This window comes from Tachysurus fulvidraco, chromosome 9 (genome assembly GCF_022655615.1).
Source record: "Tachysurus fulvidraco isolate hzauxx_2018 chromosome 9, HZAU_PFXX_2.0, whole genome shotgun sequence".
Classification (NCBI taxonomy): Eukaryota; Metazoa; Chordata; class Actinopteri; order Siluriformes; family Bagridae; genus Tachysurus; species Tachysurus fulvidraco.
Window position 1 is genome coordinate 11,920,033 of NC_062526.1, and position 26,940 is coordinate 11,946,972.

Here is a 26,940-nt window from a genome sequence, read left to right on the forward strand (position 1 = left end):
TCATTCATTCATTCATTCGTTGTTGAGAAACTGTTTTTTCCTGGTAAGAGTCATGATGGATCTGGAACCTATTAATGTAGCCAGTCCACAAAACTACCCAGACAATAACCCAAACTCAAGATTGAAGCATGGACACTGGAGCTATGAGGTGGCTGATGCTCAGACTAAAACCTCTTAAATAAGGCACAGGCTACAGGCCCCTCCAAATGCATTTGAACACCAAGCCATTGTTTTGTTTTTGACATACACTGAAGAGATTATTGAGTTGATAAGTGCAAATTTCAGCTTTCATTTCCTGATATTTACTTCTAGATGTGTTAAAAAACTTAGAACATAGCACCATTATCGGCAGACTTTTTCATTGATCAAAGGTATTGGAACAGACCAACGTAAATAAAACAATATTTGGTGCATGTCTCTTTGATGCAACAACTTTAATGAAGGAATAAATCTCCATGAATCAAACAACTCAAAAAGGGAAAAGCTTTTATTGCATTTAACAGTTATATTTATACAGTTAAATGCAATAAAAGCTTTTCCCTTTTTGAGTTGTTTGATTCATGGAGATTTATTCCTTCATTCTCATCTTCAGGAAGTAAAATGCTGTTCACATGGCTTAAGGTCTGGTTATTCATTTTTTCAGTCGTAAACCTTACACATTTTCCCCTGACGAAGTCCTTTGCTATGCTGCCAGTGTGTTTTGAGTCATTGTTTTGCCAAATGATGAGTTTTCCTTAAAAACATTGGATGCATTTCTCTGTAAGCTGACAGCCAATATATTTCTCTAGACTTTATTTCATTCTGCTTCCTCTCACAAGTTACATCATCAATAAAGATTAGTGAGTCTGTTCCAGATGCAGCCATGCAACACAAAGCCATGACACCACCTCCACGTTCTTGACTCAAGAACCAGTATGTATTGGATCACGAAACTTTCTTCCTTCATACTTTGACCTTTTCATCACTTTGGTAGAGAGAAATTTTGGTTCCACAACTTTTGTGGCATGCCGTTGTGTTTCTTTGCAAATTCGAATCTATTCCTCTGATTCTGCTTATGGTCTGCATCATGTGGATCTGCCTTTATTTTTCTGCTCATGAGCTCTACTTCTAAATGTCTTCAGTGTGTCTCAAGCACAAAAGTCTTGGGCCTTCTAAACAATCAGATTAGACTCTATTGGATCATAATGACATGATACATACAACACACACACTTACACACACACGTAATCTCTGTCAAAAATGTCTCTAACTATTCAAGGCACAAGTAAGGTGTTGTTAAACTTGGTATGTATATTGACTGTAATTCTGTAAACCCGCTGGACTTGTCTGTACTTGTTTAGGCAACAGTTGGCATTCAAATACGAATGTAAACAAATTTATTAATGTAACCATTGGTTTAATAGTGTCACTGCTACATTTAGTATAATACCCATTCCAGTTGTGGAGTGACTTTTCCATAGCTATACCACCATAAATTAATTAAATATCTATTTTTTAAATCCTAAAATAATTAAAAATCGCATAAAAAATATATCTTGAAACTTGTAATGCCAGTGCAACCACAATAATCAAACCAAAATAAATTTTTCTAAAGAAATTACACTTGTTAAACTTTTATTTTATATTAATGTACTCGACTAACTCAGTATTTATAGTCACTAAAGTTTATAAAGTGCATAAATATTGTATATTGTGTATATAAATTTTTTTTTTGTTTGTTTTTGACAAAAAATATTATTGTGTACAGTTAAACTATTTAAAACAAGATTATATTAAAAAAACACTTCCATTAAAGAAGAGAAAAGGAAGAGAGAGTATCCTGGGCTTTGCTGCAACATGTTTATAATGGAAAGTTTTCTTTTGTGTTTCTGCTCTCATGCCTACAAATCTGCCGTGACACCATCTAACTACATGAAAACAGACTTTCAAGGATTTACCCTGTAGCTAGAGGTTGTCTTTCTCATTGATTTATGACAATGAGTAATTGTAATAGCATGCAATGAGTTGTCTCAAGGGAAGTATAAATCATAAATGTTTACAGCAGCTCTAATTACTAAGGAGGCTTCCGTTTAAAATACATAGACTCCTTCTAAAAAAAAAAAAAACAAGACAGAAATGCAGCAGAAGACAGTACTGTAGGTGTGACACTAAACAGCAGAGCCGGTCTGGTTAGTGGCAAAACACACCAACCTTATCTTTTAGATGTACTTCTGCACACAGGTAGAGATATGTGTTTCTGAATGTGTGTGTATGCATGTGTGTGTATGCATGTGTGTGTTCTGTACCTGTGGATATCCTGCGATGGTGCAGTGGGCATGTGCCCGTGAAGCAGTAGCAGCCCGAAGGCGAGCTGCCAGCATCGCCCAACCGGCCCTGCACACAGGGCGGCGCTACTGAACACGGGCTTTTCAGGAACCCTGGGTGTGTGACACAAGAGGATGCAGGTGAGAGTCACACTCTTCCAAAAACAGACAGTCATGCTCAATTTGTATGTGCTGTTCCAATACCAAAGCACACAAAACTATAACAAAATATAATCCAGAAAATATTCTATAAAGATATCTTTAATTGGAGATGAATTATTTACAGGCTAATGCAATGTGTACCTGTCTGCATCTCCCTTTTAAATCAGAACATTCACAGCGTGTGACACACACACACACACACACACACACACACACACACACACACACACACACACACACACACACACACACACAGAGAGAGAGAACAAGCACTGGAAGCTTCCTTTATGAGCCTCTGGGATGTTTTTCTCTTTTAAAGCTTGTATTTACAAGCCTCACTAGAGGCCTCACTCAGAACAGAATCCTTTATTTCCACTGTTGCATCTCGTTTCCAGGGCGATCGATCTCAAGGTCAAAGACCAGGACAATAGATCATGAATGTCATAAAAAAAATCCGTTCTTCTATAGTCCACACGATTAAGCTTAAGGAATGAAGCTGGGGTGGACCGGCATCAATTATCGAACGGGCTTGTGATTACACAACATTGTCTAATAGGCTTCTGTCTGCCTCCGAGCTGTATTAGAGATGAGAGAAGTGAAGGCTCCAGTGGCATTACTCATAGTAATTAATTAGATCAGCATGTGGAGTCTTTCAGAGGGTTCTGTATCTATTATATCGTTTAATAATTATGTGAAACTAGTAAATTATTTGCTCATCAAACTTACAGAAGTTGTAATACAAGCTTACACTTTAATGTCTTTGCTTAGACAGGGTGAATTTCTGGGCCAGAAAAATAACAAAAAATGCTTAGAAAAAAGGAACCTTAGGAAGAATAGCAAATCACAAAGACACTATAATTAATTACAAGTGGTACCTCTAATGATTTAACTAAGTTAAACCTAAAGACAAATGGTCTTTGTAGCAATTCAAATAAACTCATTCAGGCGTGAACCTTTTGCTGCACACACGCACACACAACGCAAATATACCTTTTTCATCAGCTTTATCTACATCCTCCTAATAGAGTTTGTGGATTTCCTGGGAATTCTTGACTGTTTAGATTGGAATTATGCAGTGCATAACTGTTTTGTATACATGCTGTAAGAGCAAGAAAGAAAAATGGATGGAAAGACAGAGGGAGAGTGAGTAAGGGATGTGGCCGCATAAACGTAGGCAGCTTCCACAGATTCTTAAAATAGTTGCAGAACTCAGCCCCCTAACTGTACCCCTACACACTAAAAAACAGACACACAGTGTGGAGTCGAAAAAAGAACAGAGCGGGAAAGAGACCCCGTCAGAAAAAGAAAAAAAAAATGTGAAAAAGCAAGAGAAAAGAAGAAAGAGAGATGATGAGGAAGGGAAAGAAAGGGAAGAGGTTACCATAGACCTAAGAGGAACTCCTGACCTTGAGATTCCAGACTCTCACTCTCTCTCTCTCTCTCTCTCTCTCACACACACACACACACACACACACACACACACACACACACACACACACACACACACACGCGCACAATGACTCAGTCCAGCTAACCAATTAACCAGAATGGTTCCAAGTCATATTTCATAACCATATTACTTTCCTTCAACGCTTGTGACAAATCCTTATAAAAAAAAAGTCTAAGTTTTCCAAGTGAAAGAAAATAATTCTCTGCTGTCACTGATATGGATTTTTGTGGGTGTGCACACAAATTTATTCCCAATGTAGACAACATACTTTCCATATTAAATCAGCCTGGAGTCACTGCTCTGCTTTAAGCCTCAGGAAGATGAAATACATATTTTTCATATTCCTGCCAGTCCTGATCCTGAGCACAGATAAAGAAGCAGTATGCAAATCACACAAACTGCAGCAGACAATAAAGTGTAAAGGAAATAGGAGGATACTGTCTAAATCCTGCATGAAAGAGAAAGAAAGAGATAGAGACAGAGTGAGAGATATAGAGACACCTATGCTGAATACTATATCTATATAATACTGAATACTATACCTCCTCACCTATGCTAAAAAAAAAGGCATGATGATGGCTCATGATGCGTATTGATGCTGTCAGTATAACAGCGTTTCCTTTTCCTGTTTCCCCTCGGGCTCAGAGCGAGAGAGATGAATCTTTTTGAGAGATTAATGAATGCTAGATGGAAAACAAAGTCTGGTGGCAATAAACTGGTGGTGTTTTCTTCAGCAGGAAAAAATAGAGGGGGAAAAAACAGAGCCCAGTCATATTTTGCAGATTTCTTTGTGGCCTTTTTCTGCCATCCCTTTAGAAATAAACACAATATCTTTTACACACCTTCAATCTTTTTTTATAATTGTATTTTTCTTCACCTAAAACTTGCTAAATTTGCAGATAATCAGGCAGAAAATGAAGTCAGCAAATACGATGAAGATGTTCTGTATGTGATCCCTAAGAAGCTGAAACACAGTCTCTCTCTCTCTCTCTCTCTCTCTCTCTCTCTCTCTCTCTCTCTCTCTCTCTCTCTCCCTATCTTATTATTATTAGCTTAATAGGTGAAGATCAGCATTTCTGACACAGAGTTTGCATTAATTAACACCTCTCCCAGATGCACCTTATTCTTTGAGCATTTTAAGTGAGTTTGAGAAAGCTGCGTCATCGACAAAACAACAGCACTGACCTTCAACTAGACAAACCAATTGTTATGATGACCTTTTTTCTGCATGTCCCATTGATCCACATCAGTTTTCTGAGGTCATAAAAGCTGCTGTAGGATATATGTGACTTAAAACATTCTCTGGGAAAAGCGTCAGCAGAACTGGCCATCAAAGATCTCTCTATTTTCACTGGCCCATTAAACATAATCGAGATCTAATCAAAACAACCTTTTCATTATGTGGGACCTCAAACCCAAGATTAAAACTACAGATATCGTTCCGAATTAATCAGGTTAATCAGATACAAGAGGGGAAACTATGTAGGCTTTTCACATTATGAAATACATTTTTGAGTATTTATTTTAACTAATAATCCAGATATTTTTTACAATCAGGTCAAAATAATATATTTCCAGCCCACTGCAATAATTCTTATGTTTCTGTATTATTCTTTATGCCTAACTACATAACAGCTAAAAATGAAGCTTGATAGCTGTATGTTAAACACACACACACACACACACACACACACACACACACACACACACACACACACACACATGGCATCCTGTTCCTCGTCTCCTCATTGTTCTCCTATGACTTCCTACTGCGCACATAACATTATTCATACAACACACTCTGTGTTGTAATCAGTCACCAGAAACTCCACATACGCAAAGAAAAACTCAAATTTATCACTGTGAAGAGTCTGATCTGAAGATACATGATCTGATCTGAGCATGTCAGTCAGTCAACCTAATTACATTTTGTTTTGGACAACAAAACCAGGGTTTCAAGTGCAGTCATTGCACTTGAAAAAGTCAAAACAACTACAAAAAAAACAGAAACAGAGCAACACGATACCACAGGAAAATAAATCCAACAGAAGAAAAGAAAGGTAAATGGAATTAGTTATGGCGCTTTACATTGTTTCAAGCCAGCACCACCCCAGAGACAACTCTGGCTATCTATTAAGGAAGCAAAGCCACGTAAAGGAACTGTGAGGAATGTGTAGCACAAATCGGTGGGTATGCTAGTTTCTAACCTCACAAAAAAGAAATATGCACAGACACAAGCACAAACAAAAAAAAGAAATAATCAAAAGAATAAGAAAACATGTTGAAGCATGAACAATAGCTCTCTAGATGATCTAATGTACAGTAGCTGTGATTAATTAAAATGGTATCATAAAGTTATTCTCAGTAACCAGAGATCCAGACTTAATATAGTTTCCACAACCAGCATCATTCTAATTTAATAAACTTTACTAGAAATGGACAAATAAAAAGATTCTCACAAAACCAGATGACAAAATACTGTTTTTCAAATGCGGTTTCAACACCAATCCACATTTCTCAAGCGTCAGCAAGTAGATTATTAAATTATACTCTAAAAATGTGATTATCGGTGTATAAGAGCACTTTTCTCTTTTAAATTTTGAACAAACAACCCAGCAGCTATAACCCATGGAGCAGTAGGCTCTAAAACCATACACTGAAAAGTTTGTAATCCTAACAAGCCGATTTGCTAATCAGTAACATAGTTGGTTTTTTTGTTTGTTTGTTTGGAGAAAACATGTGACATGTGGCACACACAGTGAGATTCCTCAGGGTTCAAGTCTAAGTACAAGGTCAGTTGTTTAAAACAAGGCTAAACCGATTATTAAGAATAATTCTTGTGACTGAAGGGACTCCAAACTCAAACAAGCTAATGACCGAACCTGAAGAAACCAAAATAACAAGTGGGAAAAAATGTTACACATGGAACTAAAATGCAAGAGGCTGTTTTTTTTTTCATATTAGTGCAAGATTAAGTGTTATATTAAATTGAAATCGGAGAGTCCTGAAAATAATAACGCATCATACACAGTGTGAAATAGAAAATGCGTTAAACGGAACTACAGCTGTGAGATCTAGTACACATGCTACGTGTTTTCAGCCTCGGAATTAGCCTAATTATTTTTATGAACAGATGAAACAAATCACTGCTGTACAAAAAAAAAGAGATTCTGGTGAGGTACTGACTGTAAGTGATGACTGTAAGTAAGAACTAACTTTTTCCACAACATTACATGGAATACTAAACAGGTGCCATGTTTTAATACATGGACATTATTAAAGTATCGCCAGTTTGAGTAAACAATTTAAGTGAGTTAAGTGACGTGACATACGGCTAAGTACGGTCACCCATACTCAGAATTCATTCTCTGCATTTAACCCATCCAAAGTGCACACACACAGCAGTGAACACACACACACCGTGAACACACACCCGGAGCAGTGGGCAGCCATTTATGCTGTGGCGCCCGGGGAGCAGTTGGGGGGTTCGGTGCCTTGCTCAAGGGCATCTCAGTCGTCCCCGGCCCGAGACTCGAACCCACTACCTTCGGGTTACGAGTCAGACTCTCTAACCATTAGGCTCACTGTTGATTCATTTCTTAGGATTGCATCCCCAGTCTGTTTGCTGTTGTTTCTCCTATACATTTTAGCTGCCGCAGCTGTAGGTTAATTAACCTAGGAAGCTGTGTGTTAGTTTCAGGGAAAACGGATTAGACACAGATACCCCCCACACGTGCACAGGCTTCATGCAAGCAACATGTCAAGCCAATATTGTGACATTCATCAAATAAATGAACCACAAGCAGTGTTTTATGATGAAAATACGGTCTCTTGCCTGCCTGTCTCATCTATCAAGTGAAGCTGTCCGAACAGATTAGATTAGCGGAAAATATTTCTACCAAATTCCAGCATTATATACAGTACGTGACATATGAACTCAAACTGACTTGCAAAATGTTTCGCTGTACACATACTATAAGGCAGACCAGGTCAAGTGACCATTGAGAAAGAACCAAAGTTAAAGCAGTATAATATTCATGGGCATTTTGTAGATACTGTATACGGAGGTTTATAAGTACTTCGGATGTCACAAAATCATCACAGAAGTTTTAATAAATGCGGGAAAATGTCAGGACTCAGCCCGGACTTTAGGCCACGTGCTCTTGTTTATGTTCCCTGTCACATGTCTGCCCCACCCTTGTTTACTCCTCCCCGTCTCTGTACACCTGTTCCTCATGTGAGCAATTTTATATATTATCTCAAGGACCTGCTGCAAAGAAACTGTTTATTCTGATGTTACTGCACGAAGTATTGTTTGAACATTCAGTATTCACACACAGTATTTACACTGGTCGGTTGGCGCTGTTTCTGTGTACTGTTTATTGTCCTTTGTGTATTGTATTTTTTGTACTTTTTGTATTGTCTTGTAACTTTTTGTCTGCACTGTCTTTGTCCTGCACTGTCTTTTGTCCTGCACTGTCTTGTCTGTCTTGTCCTGCAATGATTGCACCAGGTTGCACAGTTGCACTTTATGTGGCTAAGACTACTTACAAGTCCTTAGCCCTGTCTTTGTTTTATGTAGCACCCTGAACCTGGAGAAATGTTGTCTCATTATATATTGTATAATATAAACATTGTCTCTATATATTGTTGAAATGACAATAAAAGCTTCTTGACTCTTGACTTGACTCATTGTCCTGTCTATTTAACCATGCCGTGTTGCCTATGGCAGCGTGGAATCCTTGTCTTCGGTTGTCGTCTCATGTTGTCTTGTGTCCGGTCTGGTATTGTCTGTGTCTCTGTTTCATGTTTTTTAGTTAATAAATCCTGTTGTATTTTACGCTATCCTGCATTTGGGTCTGGTTTTACCCTGCATCCCTGACAGAAAAATAAAGTGAACTGAAGTTGCCTTATCAATGTGCCTTGTTTTGATTTATACATCACTGAGGAATCTAGCCATAACGATGTGATATATGCATGTGTGATTTATTACAAATGATGAATAAAGTCTTATGCAGCAATATAAAAGTAAGTGTTTTTCCATGGTAAGGACTTTTTTCCTGAAATTGCAATTCTCATTTTCATCTGAAGAAGCACTTTTAATAAACACAGGCTAAGTTGCTATGAATGCATCTATAGACAGTAATTATATAAACAATAATCTACTCTTTTATTGTTTTTTAATGGATGAAAAAGGAGTTTCATTAGCTTTAATGTTCTTTTTTCTACTCTCAGTAGAACAACAACACATCCATCATTCACCATTAATTAGATTATTAGGCATAGACATCTTATAATCATTATACAAGACTGCATAGCAGTAAATACGGAATAGTGACTCATTCTTCACTGAAGGTTTCATCTACACACTAAAAAACGCATGTGGAGCTAATCAGCAGATTAGTATCTATCTATCTATCTATCTATCTATCTATCTATCTATCTATCTATCTATCTATCTATCTATCTATCTATCTATCTATCTATCTAATTCTAATTTATGTCAGTTTTGGTGTTTAATTTGACTTAAGCAGTGGGGGCTTGGTGTTTGGCACGTTTTCCTCACACCTCCAAGATTGGGGTTCAGTTCCTATCTCCACCCTGAGTGCGTGGAGTTTGCAAGTTCTTCCTGTATTCCGGTTACTCTGGTTTCCTTCCCCTGTCTAAAGATGATTGGCATCTCTGAATTGTCTGTTGGGTGTGAATGGGTGTGTGCACCCTGTCCAGTATTTCCCCTGCCTTGTGCGCTAAGTGCCCTGGGATAGACCCAGGTTTGCTGTGACCCTGTGGATACAAGCTACAGAAAATGGATGTAAAATTTGACTTGTATGTTAAAAAATGATTGCTGCAGGAGTGATTGTGATAAATGTTAATATATGAGATTGCTGGTATTAATTGTAAACATTCATATTTATATTAGAGTGTGTTGAGTGTTTGCTGTGAGCACACTGTGCAAAAATATTCTGAACTGGTAGTGGGTGAAACGGCAGCTAGTCTGTGTTACGGCTGTGCTTCTTCTTAATATATTGACATTATGTAAGCTGTTACACCTATATGGACATGTTTACATAAGAAGTAAATGAGTAAGCAATGAGAAAAAAGGGAAAACTTGCTTTCTAATTCCTGACTACACAAAGCCAGGGTGAAAATCACCTTTTTACTAATAATCTCTCACCGTCAAATTACTGCCTCTGTTCCATCAGCAATCAACTGTATGTGAAGACCCAAAAATATTGTTGGAATGACAACAGAGTTAAAAAAAAAAACATTCTAGAATATGGATATTGATGAGAAATGCTAATAAGTGTGTATGCTATCACGTGTTAAGGCTGCATCATAGTTTAAAGATCGCTTTCAATGATGCTGTCAATGTCCTGACAAGTTGGTGTTGCGATTGTTATTAGAATTTTGTACCAATGGAACAGATTTCACTCCAGTGACAAACAATGCAAAAATATATAACACAGAAAAAAAAGGCCAGAAGGCCAGAAAAAAAAAGGTTTGATAGGTCACAAACCTTATTTTGATGCTGGACACAGTTTTTCCAGAACTTCGTGCCAAGTTAAAGTGGTGTCGAGCTGTTTTAATGAATTTTTTAGATGTATTATTGTGCCTGAACCATATTGCTTTTGTTTGAGGAGTAAAAAAAAAATTGGTCGGTCTTAACGCAAATTTACAACTGGAAAGTCAGTCGGACTTAAAGCAAAAAAAATAGAAAATGGAGTCGGTCCTAAATTGACAGGGTCAGTCGGGTTACGGCAAACAAGAATATTTTTAAGGATGGCCTAATAAATAATATTTAGCTAAACTTTCTCAAAGATGTCGTAATACCAGTCAACCAGATAAACAAGTAATTGGATTTAAAAGAGAAAAACATTGTGACATTCAGTTTTTGTTATTTGTCCTTCAGGGTATTAAAATAATACATACTGGCTACATCCATACTGGCTACATATACTACTACACTAATTGGCTTTTTGTGTTTGATTTAACTCCTAATAAACAAGATGTAATATAATATCCCTTAGTCCAGTCCTGTTCTAAGACCTTTCAAGCACCACTTCAACAAATCACACATACTTTTCATAATTTTATACAATGACATTTTCTTGCATTACTCAATCATCCGTGTAAATGTCTATCTTGACAAAGCCACCTTGTCTCTGCAGCTTCAACAGTGGAAAATGTTCCCATACTTGGCTCGGTGCCCATGTCTTTAGGGCTGTATGCATATCACCATTTAACGTTCACAGCAATCCAAAAAAGGTTTTCGCATTCTTCTGTATGTCAAGGTATTTTGACAAAGACAACTGTGTCTGTACAAATTCAACAAAGAGCTGTGATTACACTATGAACACGAGGTTCTTGTTCAGGCTTAACACAGAGACACAAAGAAAAAGAAAAAAACCTTCTGGATTGTACTAATAAATATGACTGTAACTGACACACATTACACCTAGTAACGTATCACATGAGCAGTAGTCTGAGTGGTCCATTATCGAATTTGAGAATTTGTGGATGTGTATAATTCAGTGCACTCAGCCTTGAAGATATGCACGGCTTTAAGGATAACGCAATCTCTGACAGATCTTATCTTGACTACTAACTGCCACACTTTCAGCCAGTGACATCATGCACCAGAGAGGCAAAATGTTCACAGAAAACAACTAGAAATCTTAAAATCTACAGTGACAAAGAGAGATGGATTAAACGTAAACCTTTAGAGGACATCAAAAAAGATTCTGCGCTTTTATTTATTATTTTTACACAATTCTGAATGGATTTACACTTGCATATCCTAAAAGATGTTTTTTTTTATCTATCTATCTATCTATCTATCTATCTATCTATCTATCTATCTATCTATCTATCTATCTATCTATCTATCTATTTATTTATTTATTTTTGAATATTTATGCAATATTTAGCAATTTTCAAGCTAATCTCTATATTGAAAAAAAAACCAACAACAACAGAGAAGTGAAAAACTTACTTCTAATAGAAATATAAGGGCATTTGCTGGGGCAGTCTATAAACGTGTAGGCCAAACACATACTTTGAGTTTCTACACACATTCGCATTCTCTTCTTTGTATTTTGTGCAGGTTTACTCTGGGTTCTGTTGTTTCCTCCACTGTCCATAAACATGCTGGACTGCTAAATTGCACCTATGTGTGAATGAGTGTGTGAATGTAAGTGTGTTTAAAGCCTTGAGATGGACTTCTGTGCCAAATCCAGGCTGCACCGTCATTTCTCCAGAGATGGAAATGTGCTTAAAGTTACATAAGAACAACTTCTTTTATTTTAAGACCGTTACTGTTTTGTTGGATTTGTTTCTTTCTACGAACATGAAAACAACTTTACAATACTATTATTAGATAAGAATTGGTAAATATGTATTCCGTAAGCATATAGCTGTCTTTAAGTATAAACACACATTACACCCCCCCCCCCCCCCAAATAAAAGAAATACTGTAACTTGTACTGTACATTTGCTTGTCTGAAGGTCAAGGTTACATCTTAAAACAAGAACAGAGAATTTAACCTCCTAACTTGGCACCTAGTAATTACCCAGCTGCCCTTCTCATTACCATGTCTCTAAAGTAGCCACAGACATATTAGGCCATTACAGTGGCCATGACCCAACGCGCTCCAGACAAAGAATTAGTGCAGCCTGGATGGTAAAAACAAAACCCTGTTCAGAGTGGCCACACACACACACACACACACACACACACACAAACACATGCAAGACTGGATGTTCACGCCCATAAAATCAGACGGAGCAGATGAGAACGGCGTGGCACATTCTGTCGCTCTGTCTCAAAGCCAGGCTATAAATGCCAAATCCATTAGCTCAAAGTAAATTAGACAGCAGAGATCAGATATGACTAATCCACTGAACAGGACAAATGGAAAGGGGAAGAGTGAAAGAGGCCAGCTCAAAGACAACCTTTTAATAAGGTCTTGTGACTGACATGACTTGCAAAACTGGCTCAGAGTTTAGGGACACAGTATTCTGGGTCACACAGGGATCTGTATTACGCCGTGGTTAGCAGGCCGAAGCTACAGAACGAGAGAAGGGGAATAACACAGTCCATAGTACAAGGGGCAGCTGATCTGTTATCAACGAATCAGTACATTCAGTACACAGAGCAAATCATTAACAACTAGGGCTTTTGGGCATATCATAGATAATCTCGTGGCTCTTATGTTATATTCAAAATGTACTTGAACAACAATTTGTGCAAGATTTAAACAAGACAGAGAAGGATTAAGCCTTCTTACCCCCTCCCAAATCTGAGTGTGTGTGTTTTAACTGTCACTTTAAAGTTTCTAAAGTGCAATTTGGCCCTTCTGCACGTCTAAAAAGAAGCCCACGCAGCCTTTGATTCGGAGCCAGACAGTGGCTGGAGGGTGTCTGTGAGATGCTGTCACTTTAAGCAATTAACTTTCCCTTTAAAGGCTCCCTAATAAAACTGACAGCTGCAGACATTCACAAAGGCACCAATCACCTCCTCAGAGCTACTAAACCACAGTGCTGTAAACCCAACTGGTCCTGTTTTATTGGGGTGGTCCTGAACACCTCGGGCTGTCCTACAAAGAGAACCAATGCTTCCCTCTGACACCCGTGGACTTGGGAGTCGCATCTCAAAGCCCAGGGTCACCCTTAAGGCCAAGCTGATGGGAACTTCCTAAGACATACTTATGGATACAGTGATTAGTCTTCGGTAAACAGATCACAGGGTTTGTCAACTGTACTGTAGGTAACTAAGCCCATGTAGCACATCTTTCATTCAGAAATCTTGGCATCCTGGTCAGGGTGTGTGGCATGAACACACCCTAGATGTCTATTGTGGCTTACTGATTAGTTGTAAGTCTGTAGTAACTAAATAAGCATCATAACAATTGAGAATTTAACAAATGAACTGTTAAAACCATTTTTATCCTTTTCTTGGAAATCACACCATCATTAAATTCCACTCTGAGGTGTGATAAGGTGTATTCATTGTTCATCTACAGGGCTCTGGGCTTCAGAGATTCAGAGCTAATATAAAAAACAAGATCTGATCATAGACTTAAAAGATTTCTGGGTAGAATCCAAAACACATATGCTCCCTGTGGCCTAATGTCGAGCACAGAAGTATGCCAGTTGGACAGAGCTTCAAAGATTATTAACTTAAGAACTTAATAAATACTGAATATATATTCTGAAAGATAAATACTGAATAATCATCTTAAGGTTTATGGTGTTAAAAGCTCAAATGAGTCATGCAGACAAATCAAGTAATCATGCAAACCCTCTACCTCGAACACACGATGCACACGTCAAACCCCACTCCATCACCTCTCATCTTTCCATAGTACATACAGCCCAAACCAGCTATCAGTCTTTTTATTTTCAAAATTAATTACAAACCCTAATTAGAGCTTTAGTTTAGAAATGAAAGTGAGATATCTTGGCAGTCAAGACAAAGATATGGAAGTGATTTAGGAGAGAAAGTGACAGGAACAGATTGGACAATTTGGTTTTCTAACAAAAAACACTTAAAAGCTTCGTCTAAAAAAAAGTGTAGAATGTGTACAACTCAGATATTGTGAAGAGTCTGGGATGAAGCTCAGCTTTAAAATAAAAAGTTACTTAAGCAAGTAACCACATGGAATAACTAACAACAAAAACCACAATACTACTACTACTAATAATAATAATACACATAATAATACACATAATAATAATGATAATAACAATAATTATTATCATTGTTGTTGTTGTTGTTGTTATTATTATTATTATTATTATTATTATTATTATTATTATTATTATTATTATTATTAGGTAACCTGGTAACCTGAAACTACTGCAGAGATTTTTAAAGTTAAATCCATCATCAGTAAACCTATTAGTGTTAGTTTGCATGGACTTGTGTATAAACATGTGCACTGAGTGCAAACCAACAGGCCGATGAAAATCCTCAGCATGATGCCTGTGTTAATGCGGAGGGAATTGAAACCACACAAACGCCAAACTTACCTAGCGACAAGAAAGGTTTGGTTTCCATGTTAGCTCATGCCAGCTGCGGTGCATAAGCGACACTCTGGCACTCCGGAGCTTTGGTCGAGTTTCTAATAAAGATCCAAGAGAAATCACAGCAAGTGTGTGCGCGTGCGTGCGTGCGTGCGAACTCCGCTGTCAGTGCGCGCTTTAACCGGACTGAACTGAGCTGTACGGCGCGCGCGGCTCGCAGCTCTGCTCTGCTCTGTTGCTCACATTGGGGCCCCTCTCAGGGGGGACTCCGAGAGCAACCAGGACAGGCACAGTGACGCCGAGCAAATCCTACAGTTGCGCTTACAGTAATTCACTGACAATGAGTCAATTCAGTTAAGTAAGAAAGTAAACACATTAAGTCATTAATGCAAAAAGATCACTGATAGTTTCTCATTGTTTTGGTAAGAAGATTGTTTAAAGCGTGGGGAGACTGATAATAACAAAAATAAATAAAACGTTATACTATCTGAATTAATTTTTTTACAAAAATTTTTTTGTTCATTATAAAAATCTATCTATCTATCTATCTATCTATCTATCTATCTATCTATCTATCTATCTATCTATCTATCTATCTATCTATCTATTATAAATAACCGCAAATTAATTTCTTATTAATAGAACTGAATAAAATCATCACACTTCTTGTCAGTATTCAGTATAACAGAATTCTTGCTCTTATAAAATTGCTTAATTGTTTCCCACTAATTAATTTTCCTGTAGTTGAGTTCAGTCTAATCACTTTAACCCTTATGTACAGTCAGTGTTGTGGATCCTGCTATCACTTTCAATATCAATATCTTCATAGCAACATTCATATCTTTCTCTCGCTCTCTTTTTCTCCCCCCCCCCCCCCGTCTGTCCTCTCTGTCTGTCTCTTCTCCCCCCCCCCTTCTGTGCAGGTGTGTGTCAGAAAGTGTACGAGAAACTGTTGTATTTTGACATTTGAATCTCTTTTACTAAATGATTCCTGATGAATAGCTGTACATTAAGTAAGCAAGTGAGTTCCTAACAATTCCAGTTCCTATTTATAATAATGATGAAATCCATGAAGTAATATTTGATTCTGCAACCAGTATTATGCAATTGGACATATGTTATTATTCTGCTTTTATAATAACACATGATAAAGTCATCTGTTTAATGTTTGCTTACTCTCCATGGCATACATGCAGTATGTACAGCCAGACTGCATATAGCAAGAGAAAGTAAAAAAGAGACTGATGAGGAGAGAGAGTGACAGGAAGGGAAACAGAGACCCAGAGAAGAAAATGGTGAAGAAACCCACTTTATCTTGCAGAATACCAATGAGCCTCGAGCTATGTATCAATTCAAGACATACTATTTTACGCTTTCCTCACACCACTACATGAGATCCTTAATAATGTGTGCACTATAAAACTCAGAGGAGCAATTAATTTCATTTAAGCTGCCATTATCTCATTAATAATCCTGTAATATCCTGTGTAATTAGGGCAGGATCCTCTTGCCCTCTCCTTGTACATTCTCCTTGTAGATTAGACCTTGTGAGAATGTATAATCTACAGTATTACCGTATTTTCTATGAATCACCTCCTATAAGCGTATATTATTGTATATTTGACAGTATAAAGCTTCAGTCACTTGTAATGCATGTAATGTAATTGATAATATGAATCTTTAAAAAAAAAGGAGGCTGTACAATTTAAAATTGCATTTTATTTGTTGATAAAGGCAATAACAGCACGGACTGTTGTAATACATTATATATTATATTAGAATTCTTTTGTAATTGAAAATGAAGTCAACATCCAAATAGAGTGATGTACACATGAGCCACTGATCATATGAAATTATGTGCCATAGTTTTCCAGCTTGTGCCGTAGCTTGCGTGTTTTGTTATAAGAAATACAAATGATAAAATCTGTCAGTGTTGTCTATGCACTAAAACATTTCTGCTATGCTTTTTTTATATATGATGTAAGACTTACAGCAACAGAAGGTCTGTAATACATTAATGGTTATCATTGTTTCCATCCCATATATTGCTAAACATTTTATATATCACAAAGCACAGAAACAAGTTTATTCATAAAATCTTAGTTTCCTTTTGTGAATTTTAAAAATAGATTCAAAGCAGTTCAAAGATGGAGTGGTGTGATCTTGCAATGACATGATGCAAAGTTTATATTATTATTATTATTATTATTAGTAGTAGTAGTAGTAGTAGTAGTAGTAATATATTGCTCAAGGGCACCTCAGTCGTGGCCGGCCCGAAACTCGAACCCACAACCTTAGGATTACGAGTCAGACTCTCTAACCATTAGGCCACGACTTGCCCCTTTTATTATTATTATTATTATAGGTATTAGGTTTTTCCATACCTACATGTCCAAGGGTGCAACTGTAACACTGTAACTATATGCACTGGCCATGGAGTCTTCTTTACTAAACTGTTGTTGCATAAATTCTCATAGATTGGAAATCTTTCTTATTGCTTTGTCCCAAAAAAGGTTATTTAACAAAATCCAGTGATAAGTGAAACCAAACTAAAATTGTGATGTCTGAGGGAATTTGGTGAAGTGAATGTATAGATCATTATAGGTCTCTGAAACATTGAGCAGCACATTAACTCAGGCACAGGCAGGAAAAAAAATGATGGGAGAGTCAAAGGTTATAACAACCTCCTGTAAGGCTCGTAGCCCAGCTTCACTTTTCAAACAGTATCGTTGGGCGAGAAGGATCGGCACTAATGACGGCAAGCCCTGTTCAGATTAAATACTCTCACCTACAGGCAAAAGGCTCCTGCTGATTCCTGCTACTTGCTTAATGTATTTTCAGATCTTAATGCAATCTCAAATCACAGTTGAACAATCTATGTCTTGCCCATGTAGATGAGAGTTTAATAGAACTTTTTGTGATCAGTTAAGTTTATCTAACATTTTTAAACAATTTTACATTCATAAGAACCTTAGAGCCAGGCAATATACTGTGGTCCTTTACATATGCTATGAAAGCTGAGTTTAGTCAGTTAAGGTCTTAGGTTCACATTCCTCACTGTGGTTCAGGAACCGCAAGTGGCCCAGAGGTCAACATCTTCTGTTAACTCCTGCACTGTGGGGGGGGGGGGGGGGTGTGAGGTGAGAGAAAAAGAGATAAATGGAGCATGCAGTCAAGAAGCAGTCTTATATTGACTTTGACCTTTGACAATCCTCTCAAAGCCAATAGATATTGAGGATTACCCTGAGTGATATGATAAAAAATGAATGTAAAGTATTTGCAAAAAAACATGGCTTGTGTAACCTATCACCTATCACTATTCTGTCAGTAACATATCTTACAGATATAGCAAATATTATTTATATTTGCTCAACAACCAAAAATGTTGATGAAATGTAATTTACAAAATACATGAAATATGAAACTGTGGACTAATTATGTAATAGAATTTTTTTGCCAGAATATGATTCCCTGCTTTTAATACATCCTGAGGTTAAACTCACCTAACTTTAATCTTTGTGACTGTGTGATCAAACAAAGCACGTCAGACTTCCATCAAAGCCAAGTGTCCGGCAGGTGATAAAGAGGAACACAGTCTTGGCTGCAGGGCAGAGTGTCATATAGACAAATTGAGATATGACTTTCTGATTGATCTCTCAGGGATCAACACCAAGTGCAGCAGCTCAGCGTCTGTGATTTACTGCGTCTCAGTTTCTCTTTCCCTTTCTGCTGGTCAGCCACCGTGGAGGAAAGAGACGGGCAATCAGCCATGTCATAAATCTCCACACTTCCTTCTACTTCAAGGAAACAAGGGAATGCCCCCAGTGCACAGCTCATTAAACCTCTTTTCCACTGGACACACACACACACACACACACACACACACACACACACACACAGAGGGAGAGAGAGAAAGAGAGAATATTGCAAAAAAGTGATGACATAAAAATCTAAGTTTGCAGCATAAAGGTTTAGTCAGCAGAGTTAACAGACTGCAGCTGAATTTAACATCATTTACTGAGCTCCAAGTATCCCGCTGTGTTACTCACAAAATGCCCTATTTTCACTATTAATATCAGGTACACTTAGATATAGGTGACTGTGTAGGTATACAGTTATTGACTGGAGCCCATCTGTTGCTCTGCCCCCAAATCCCCAATTCATACTTGGAAATAAAACATCTAATATGATTTGGCCATGTTCAACACAACAGTAACACTGAAACTGTACTTTATATTATTATTCTTACTCACATTTACTCTTAACCCAGATCCTTATGACACTAAAGTCACAAATATTTTGCATATTAGAAATGATTTTGTTGGTAAGTATCTACAGATAAGTAAAGAAGAATAATTGTGTCCACAGCCTCAGATAGCTGGCACATACACTCTCTGTTTGTATCTCCACCAGCTCTTCCAGATGGTCAACTCGATGTGAACTCCCCGGGCTCGATGCACCCTGCACTGCTCGATCAGACGCTGAGAGATGCACAGCAACCAGCGGTTAGGAGATGAGAGGGATGCAAATGCTAAAACACACACACACACACACACACACACACACACACACGCACGCACGCACGCACACACGCACGCACGCACGCACGCACACACACACACACACACACACACACACACACACACACACACACACACACACACACACACACACACACACACACAAACACACACACACACACACAACCAGAGGGTATGGCTCGGAGCTCAAACTATTGCTGGCACATCTGCTTTTCATTAATGTTGTTCTCTCTCTCTCTCTCTCTCTCTCTCTCTCGCGCGCGTGCACGATCGCTCTTTTGCACACATTCACACATTTTGTATTCAAAACAATTGTGTTTTCCTTCTCAAAGAGCTGTCAGCAGTCAGGCTCTTTTCTGAATGTCAACACAACCATCAGATGAAGAGCGAATGAGTGTGAGTCAGTTTGTGTGAGAGAAAGGGAGTAGTGAGTGGAGCAAACCACAGGGCACCATATGGAATGAGTGTGTAGAAAACCACCTGGCTCTACAATACTGTGGCCAAGTCTGTAGTGTGGTGTGAATGAGTCGTATTTAAGAGGATAAAGTACAAACAAAACAATCTTTACTGGTATAAATAAGTTACGTTAATAAAAATGCTGAAAGATTTAAAATTGATTTTCTTAAATGTTTAAATATTTTAAACTCAATTCACTTTTCACATTAGATGTTTTAGATTTTGTTCAGGATTTAAGTACAGATTAATAAAGAATCAAAATGTATGTAATTACACGTTTCTAATATGCTTTATGCAGCCCACTGTTATGGCGATTCTGTCACCCTCGGGTCAAATGTCCTGCACTTGTTCATGTCACTGGGGTGTAGCACACTCAAGTTTATATATTTTGTATCTTTTGTGTGCATCTGTTACAGGACAATGTGAGTGCATCATCATATCTTAAATATTATCAAAGTTAAATAGTAAAATAATAACGTCATAAATATCAGATATATAGAATATATTAATATATAGCCACGAAACTCCGAGCCACAGCGTGCCAGCCTCATGTGTGTTGTACCTCGCAGTTTCCCTTAGCGGGCCCCTTTGCTGAGATTCTGCCATTTTGTAATAGTTTGAAGCAAAAGTACAGTGAAGAGAACTTCACCGGCGCGTGGGTCAGAAGCGGGTCATTTCTCAGGAACCCTGCGGTCATAAAGCTGAGAGCCTCATGTAGCCCCTTAACTTCTCCTGCTTCCTTTACTATGTCCTTTCATGTAAGTAAAAAGTAATCATTTTTACAGGGGTGTCAAACTCTGGCCAGCGGGCCAAATTTGCCCCGCGGTGTAATTATATTTGGCCCGCGAGATCATATCAAATGTGCATTACAGCTGACTAGCCGCATGCTCCGCTAATACTACAAATCCCAGAATGCCTTGCCACTGTATTGACGCGTAGTCACGAACAGCAAGCGCCCCTCATTCTCTGTTGGCAGTCGTTAACAAACATGTTACAGTCACATCGGGCAAGTTAATTCCACCCTCCACAAAAACGGCCAAACGAAAGATGGACGGATGTAATGTACGAATATAAAGGACAGACCTGTTTGTCTTGTGTGCTAACGGAGCTAACGTGTCTGTAACGAAAGAACATAACATAAGACACTATGAAACAAAACATTATAAGAAGTATAAGGACCTGGACGTAAAGCAGAAGCTCCAGAAGGCAGATTAGATGTCTGGTCTCCTGACAGACTATGTTCATGAAAGCAAAATCAAAAAGTGAAGCTGCTGTAAAGGCTGTAAAGCTTTATTGTGGCAGCAGAAATTGCAAAATGAGGGAGAATTTATCAAAAAATGTGTAGTCAAAGTTTGCGAAATGAACACCACTCTGGTTGTTCCAAATCCTGTATTTAAGCAAAACTAAAGTTTGTTTATATATGAAATATGAAAAAATATGAAATAGGTTGAACATTACATACCAGTTGCAGTTAATTTTTCAATAAATATTAAGTTTGGCCCGTGACTTTATCTCAGTTTTATATTTTGGCCCACTGTGAATTTGAGTTTGACACCCCTGTTTTAGAACAAAGTAGTGATGCTTTCTGCACCTTTAGACAGTAGGCAGGGACTCATGCCACTTTTACCTCATGAGTTAGTAGTCAGTGAGGCCTCATGCCACTTTTACCTCATGAGTTTCACTTTTCACTGTAAAATAAATTCCAGTGTACAAATGTGAAGTAAACACAAGTGTTTTGGCTCCTTAGTAAACAGAATAAGAACTCAATTATTAGATAAAATAAACTGTAAAAAAAAATCCTCAAAAAAAAAAAAAAGAAGACATTTGTCGGACTGTATATTTATAATCACACCCTCCAGTGTCACTCATATGACGATGAGGTTCCCCTTTAAGTCTGGTTCCTCTCAAGGTTTCTTCCTTTACCATCCAATGGATTTTTTCCTCACCACAGTCACCTGAGTCACCTCAGACTCATTGGGGATAACTACAAACACATTTAAATATATCTAATATTAATCATGAATTTTCTATTAATTAATACTTAATTAATTATTATTAATTCATTAATTATATTAATTATATTATAATTATATTATATTAATTAATTATCTTTATATTATTCCTTATAATAACCTTTTGTTTATGTTCTGTAAAGCTGCTTTAAGGCATTGTCTATTGTAAAAAGTGCTATACAAATAAATTTGAATTGAACTGAATTGAAAGGGTCATGAAAAAACACCTTAACAGACTAAAATAGTTGTGATGTTTTTATAGACAGATTCAAAAATGTAGATAATTAGAGGGAATTAAAATGATAAATTATCTTACATCATATTTGTCTCATGTAAGCACACATGAAGAAGCCATCTGCCGAAACATTATGCCGAAATGTAACCAGGAATTGTCAAAAAAGGTACTGATAATTGAGATGAGAATCTAAGCAGAGGAATGTGAAATATTTAAATGCCTCTCCTTCATTCCTCACCAGTAGGATTTATGAAGGACAAACAACATCAGAGCTCCCTATTGAGTTTCAAGTTCTCTTGTTGTATATATCTCAGTTCAGCTGTATAAGCATTTAAGACCATTTTCTGAAGCCACAAAGATATCAGATGTGTTCTAAAAAAAAAGAAATTACAATCCAAACTAGCAAGATAGAACAGCATGTAGACCGACTGTGTTGAAATTAAATGAATGAGAATAAACCGAGATGTCCTAATGAAACATTCTCCAGCAACCTCTGTGAATTGTTCAAGTGATAAACTATTGTGTCACTTTTTTTTTAAAGAAACAAATGCACTAAGGAGGGTGAATTGAATTCTTTGTCTCTCTCCTTCATTTTTTGTTGCGGCCATATGACTTTTCTCCTTTTGACAAATGATCAGACATACACAGACCTTGCGGCCTTGACACAGATCCCGAGGGATGAAGAACAAAGTCACCTCTAAACAAAGAAAAATACTGCACCTGATGTCAGCAACATTTTATTTCACACTGGGATGATTTTATATCAATCTGTCCTACTACTATAATGAAAGAATTAATGTATAAATTAATGAACTATATATATTTTATATACATATAAAAAAAATTCTACCTTATTTTATTCCAAAATTTACAGTAGTTTATAGTTATAAAGCATGGTGTCATTTTCCTGTTTTCTTATTATTCCCTCAGGTTTGATCAGCTTCTCAGTTATTTTTTCTGCCATATGGCAAGCTGTCATTTAATGGCATGCAAAGAACAATTAGACGCTTTACACTGCGTACTGAGGTTATTTTACCTACACTAGGTAAAATAGGAATGCCTAGTGTGCCTTGCTTTGCTAATTAAATTTATCAGTTGAATCCTGTTCTTATTTCTTTAGTAAATCCATTTTATTCCTGTTGAATCTTTTACCTGATATTGAGAAGGGAATTTGTGAAAACATTTTACATTTTCCTGTGTAGATGTTATTGGGGTTCTATTCCTTTCCCAAACACAAATACGGTACACTGTAAATAATTGCCTTTTGTATTTTAACCTGAATGTTAGCTGGTGTTATTAAACTACACAGAATTCAACTATACACTCTTTAATAATATCTATTGTACAGTGTTTAACTTTTTAAATGCAGCCTTCTTTAGTTAAGTGTTAGTTACTAATTAGCTGTAAATTATTATAACATTACCTATAGATCACAATATTACTGTAATTTAACTGTTGCAAGTGTGTAATAGGGTATGTTATGATAAGAAAATGAGTAAAAATCACACTGTTTCCCTTCTTCCAAATTACTCAAAACTGACCAGCACATATTGTGAAACAAAATGGAAAGCAGAAAATGTGAAAATTGAAACTCGAGTTATTTTCCAGTCCCATTATTTTTCAACTCACTGCCATGCTGCATCAAATATCTATAAATAAAAATGACGTATAATTACAGAGGTGGATGAAGTAACATGTCATGGGAGCAGCAGTGACCTTTTCTCTGGTGGCACATGAACATGTTGCTGATTGCAGCACTTTCACTTCCCAATCATGCACCAAAATTACCAAGACAGTGCAAAATTACCAAGACTGTGCAAGAGATTCCACTGTTATGTGATTAGGATCTGTCTGTAATGTGTGTAAAGCATGATGTGTATTCTCTTGTGAAATAATCCAATGGAAGAAGTGGTTTTCAAAATCTTTGTTAAAGGTGGTCTAAATTTAACACATAGGAAATGTCCATAGCTTTAATGAAGAATCTTTATGCTGTGATTAACTTATGGATTGTAATTGCAGTCTAGATTAAAATATTAACATGGTAACCATTAGTACTTCAATGTGATAATTAATTGCTTAAAAAAATTAATTTGTTGTTTGATTAGATTGCTACACTTCTCTCTTTTATTCTCCTCTCTCACACATGCTAACACTGGTTAGAGCTTGGATTTCCTGTACAAATTCCTCACTATATGACATATTTATTTTGGTAAAGCATGGTGCCTGGTACTTCACACAGCAGCTAAAGCACTGATAATTACAATAACACTATTTATTCTCAAAGCATATAGGGAAATAATCCAAAGTCATTAGACTCCTATTCCTGCTTTTTTTTCTGTTTCCATCTGAAAAAAAATCTGATCTCATGTATTTATCAAGAAAGTGGCAGAGCTGGTCACAGAAAATGAAAAGATATAAAAGATAGTGGAACAAATAGAAGAAGAAGAAATTAAAACATGGAACTTAAATGCAATTAAAAAACAACCACTTCACAGAAGCAAGAAATATATAATTAAGACCGTTTATTATTAATTATTAATTATTAATTAAGATGGTTTATTCTAATAGCTAGAATTGTCCAATAATAAAATACTGAAGCTAATGACAGTTAATGACTGATTCAATAGTATTCTTTTTTTCCTCATTTGATTAAATGTCTATACAATTTGTGATGTTATGATCAGACTATTGTGGCCATTCGCATTGAGTGTACAAGGTGTTAAAAAACTCCAACAAAATGTAAACATTTCTAGTTACTTTTTTTAAATAAGTAAATATACAGTCATGTAAAAAAAAAAAATAGGACAACCCATAAAATACTTAATTCTTTATTAAGAAATGTCAACATGACAATTTCTCATCTTGTTTTGTACATGTAGATGAAAGTGATGTAATTACATGTAAACAACAAAAAAATCACTTTGTTTTCACTTATTAAACAAAAGAAATCAACAAAAATGAGAATTTGATCTGAGAAAAAGTTAGGACACTCTCACCCTATGCCCTAATAGCTACTGTAGTGTTCCTCCCTTTGGCTGAAATAACCTCTGTCTCTAATGCTTTGACATCAACTGGAATAATAGAAAAGACATAAATGAAAGAGGAACAAGTAGAAGACAGAGAAATTGACAAAACAACAACAACATTTTGAAAATGGCATCTGTAATATATCCAATTAATAAGATAACATGAAATTTCAGGTTTTCTAGAAAACAAAGATTTTTGAGAATATAATTATAAAATAATTTTAAATATATAAAAATGGCTTAAAATAGTTGACAGAAATTGAGATGTTTATCACAATGAAACACAGATATAAATATATACAGAATATGCATATATGACATTATGTAGCTATGCCAATTTGGTAGAGCTTAAAGCCTCCTTCAAGTGTAATAATTTTCTGATAGCTTCAGTTTGTCATGAGAAAGAGGCTGAAGGAGATGTTAAATTTAATATTAAGTTTAACTTTTTAATTTTAATATTTTACAAGTCACTGGCAGACAAAACATGAGTCAAGAGACCTAAACAATGAACAGGCAGAAGTCAAGTAATCAGCAAACAACTGTTGTATAGATAATCTAAAAACCCACAAAATCTGGGAATGGAACATAAAGGCATGATACAGACAGGACTATGGGCACTAAGGGTTTCCTATGCAATGTATGTATTTGTGTGTATGTGAGTCCATTATATAGTGCTGATGGTGATACTTTACAGGTTAACTCAGAAGGTGAAGTGTGTGTGTTATTGGAAGTGTCCTGGCAGGCTGCTGTGTCATGGAAATGGAGTTTGTTGCTCGTTGACCTGACACAGCTTTCTGTTGAATTATTTTCTATTTCTATTTCTGCAGTATGAAACATATTGTAGAATCAAAGAAACTGATTAACATTGTAATGTAATTAATATTAAGTTACATTAATAAAATATTAATATTGTGAATTTAGGATGAGTTGGAATTACAGTATATATAATCAGATCATTAAACTAGATCAATACAAACTAAGGAGCAAGTTGCTTCTAAGCTTAACGTATTGATGATAATCTGTATATATTTTGTTGAGTGCTTCAGAGTAATATGCCTATAGAATTATGATAATAATTTAAGTATTGAGCTAGTTTGTTGCAGGGTCTTTCTATGAGAAAATGGACACTATGTCCATTCTTTATGTAACACGATATTGTCAAGTCCCTTCTTTGGCTTGTATCAAGGCTTCTGAATGGCACAAAATGAATGTCATTCCTCATTTGTCACTTTCAGAATCTCTCAGCAGCTCTCTTTCACAGAAATGTGTATATTACAGGAACCAGACATTATCCATGATCCCATAGAACTTCCTCCTCCTATCCTCCTAATGACTTCCTGCATCAACAGCCCCAGGCTTAATTCAAACTTAATACAAAACAGAAGACAAAACCAGCTCATTCAGTGTAGGATGTCTAGACTTGTTAATCTTAGGACCCACGTCACCTCCATATCCAATATGGTGCATTCTGAAATGTTCCAGTTTGTGGTGCAACATAAGCTTAAATCATTCATCTTCATAAAAGAATTATGTAAGAGCCTTGCCAAGCCTCTGTCTCAGTTTTAGCATGTCTTTGAGGTTTCCTTGGAAGAAAGCAGAGATGGTTAACAGGAACACGGGAAGCTTCAATGATGCAGAAATTCAGAGATTTTTGAAGAAAATAAAAATAACAGTGCAAATCCCCAGTTATAAACATAATTCTTGAAATGCGGTTGTAAATTATTTAAGTT

At 36.6% G+C, this 26,940-nt stretch overlaps 1 protein-coding gene across 2 annotated transcripts in view; it reads right to left on the reverse strand.

Annotated features, from left to right (window-relative positions):
* The window catches only part of rxrab (retinoid x receptor, alpha b), a 42,981-nt gene extending 27,839 nt beyond the window's left edge, over window positions 1-15,142 (reverse strand). Inside the window, exons 1-2 of one of the 2 annotated variants that reach the window (XM_027138458.2) lie at window positions 14,947-15,142; window positions 2,286-2,417 (exon numbers count right to left, since the gene is read on the reverse strand). In XM_027138458.2, coding sequence (XP_026994259.1) covers window positions 2,286-2,417; window positions 14,947-14,974 — 160 coding nt within the window. In that variant the 5' untranslated portion in view covers window positions 14,975-15,142. The remainder of the gene's footprint in view (window positions 1-2,285; window positions 2,418-14,946) is intronic. The other variant, XM_027138459.2, reaches the window with a different exon arrangement.
* Window positions 15,143-26,940: the final 11,798 nt, after the last annotated feature.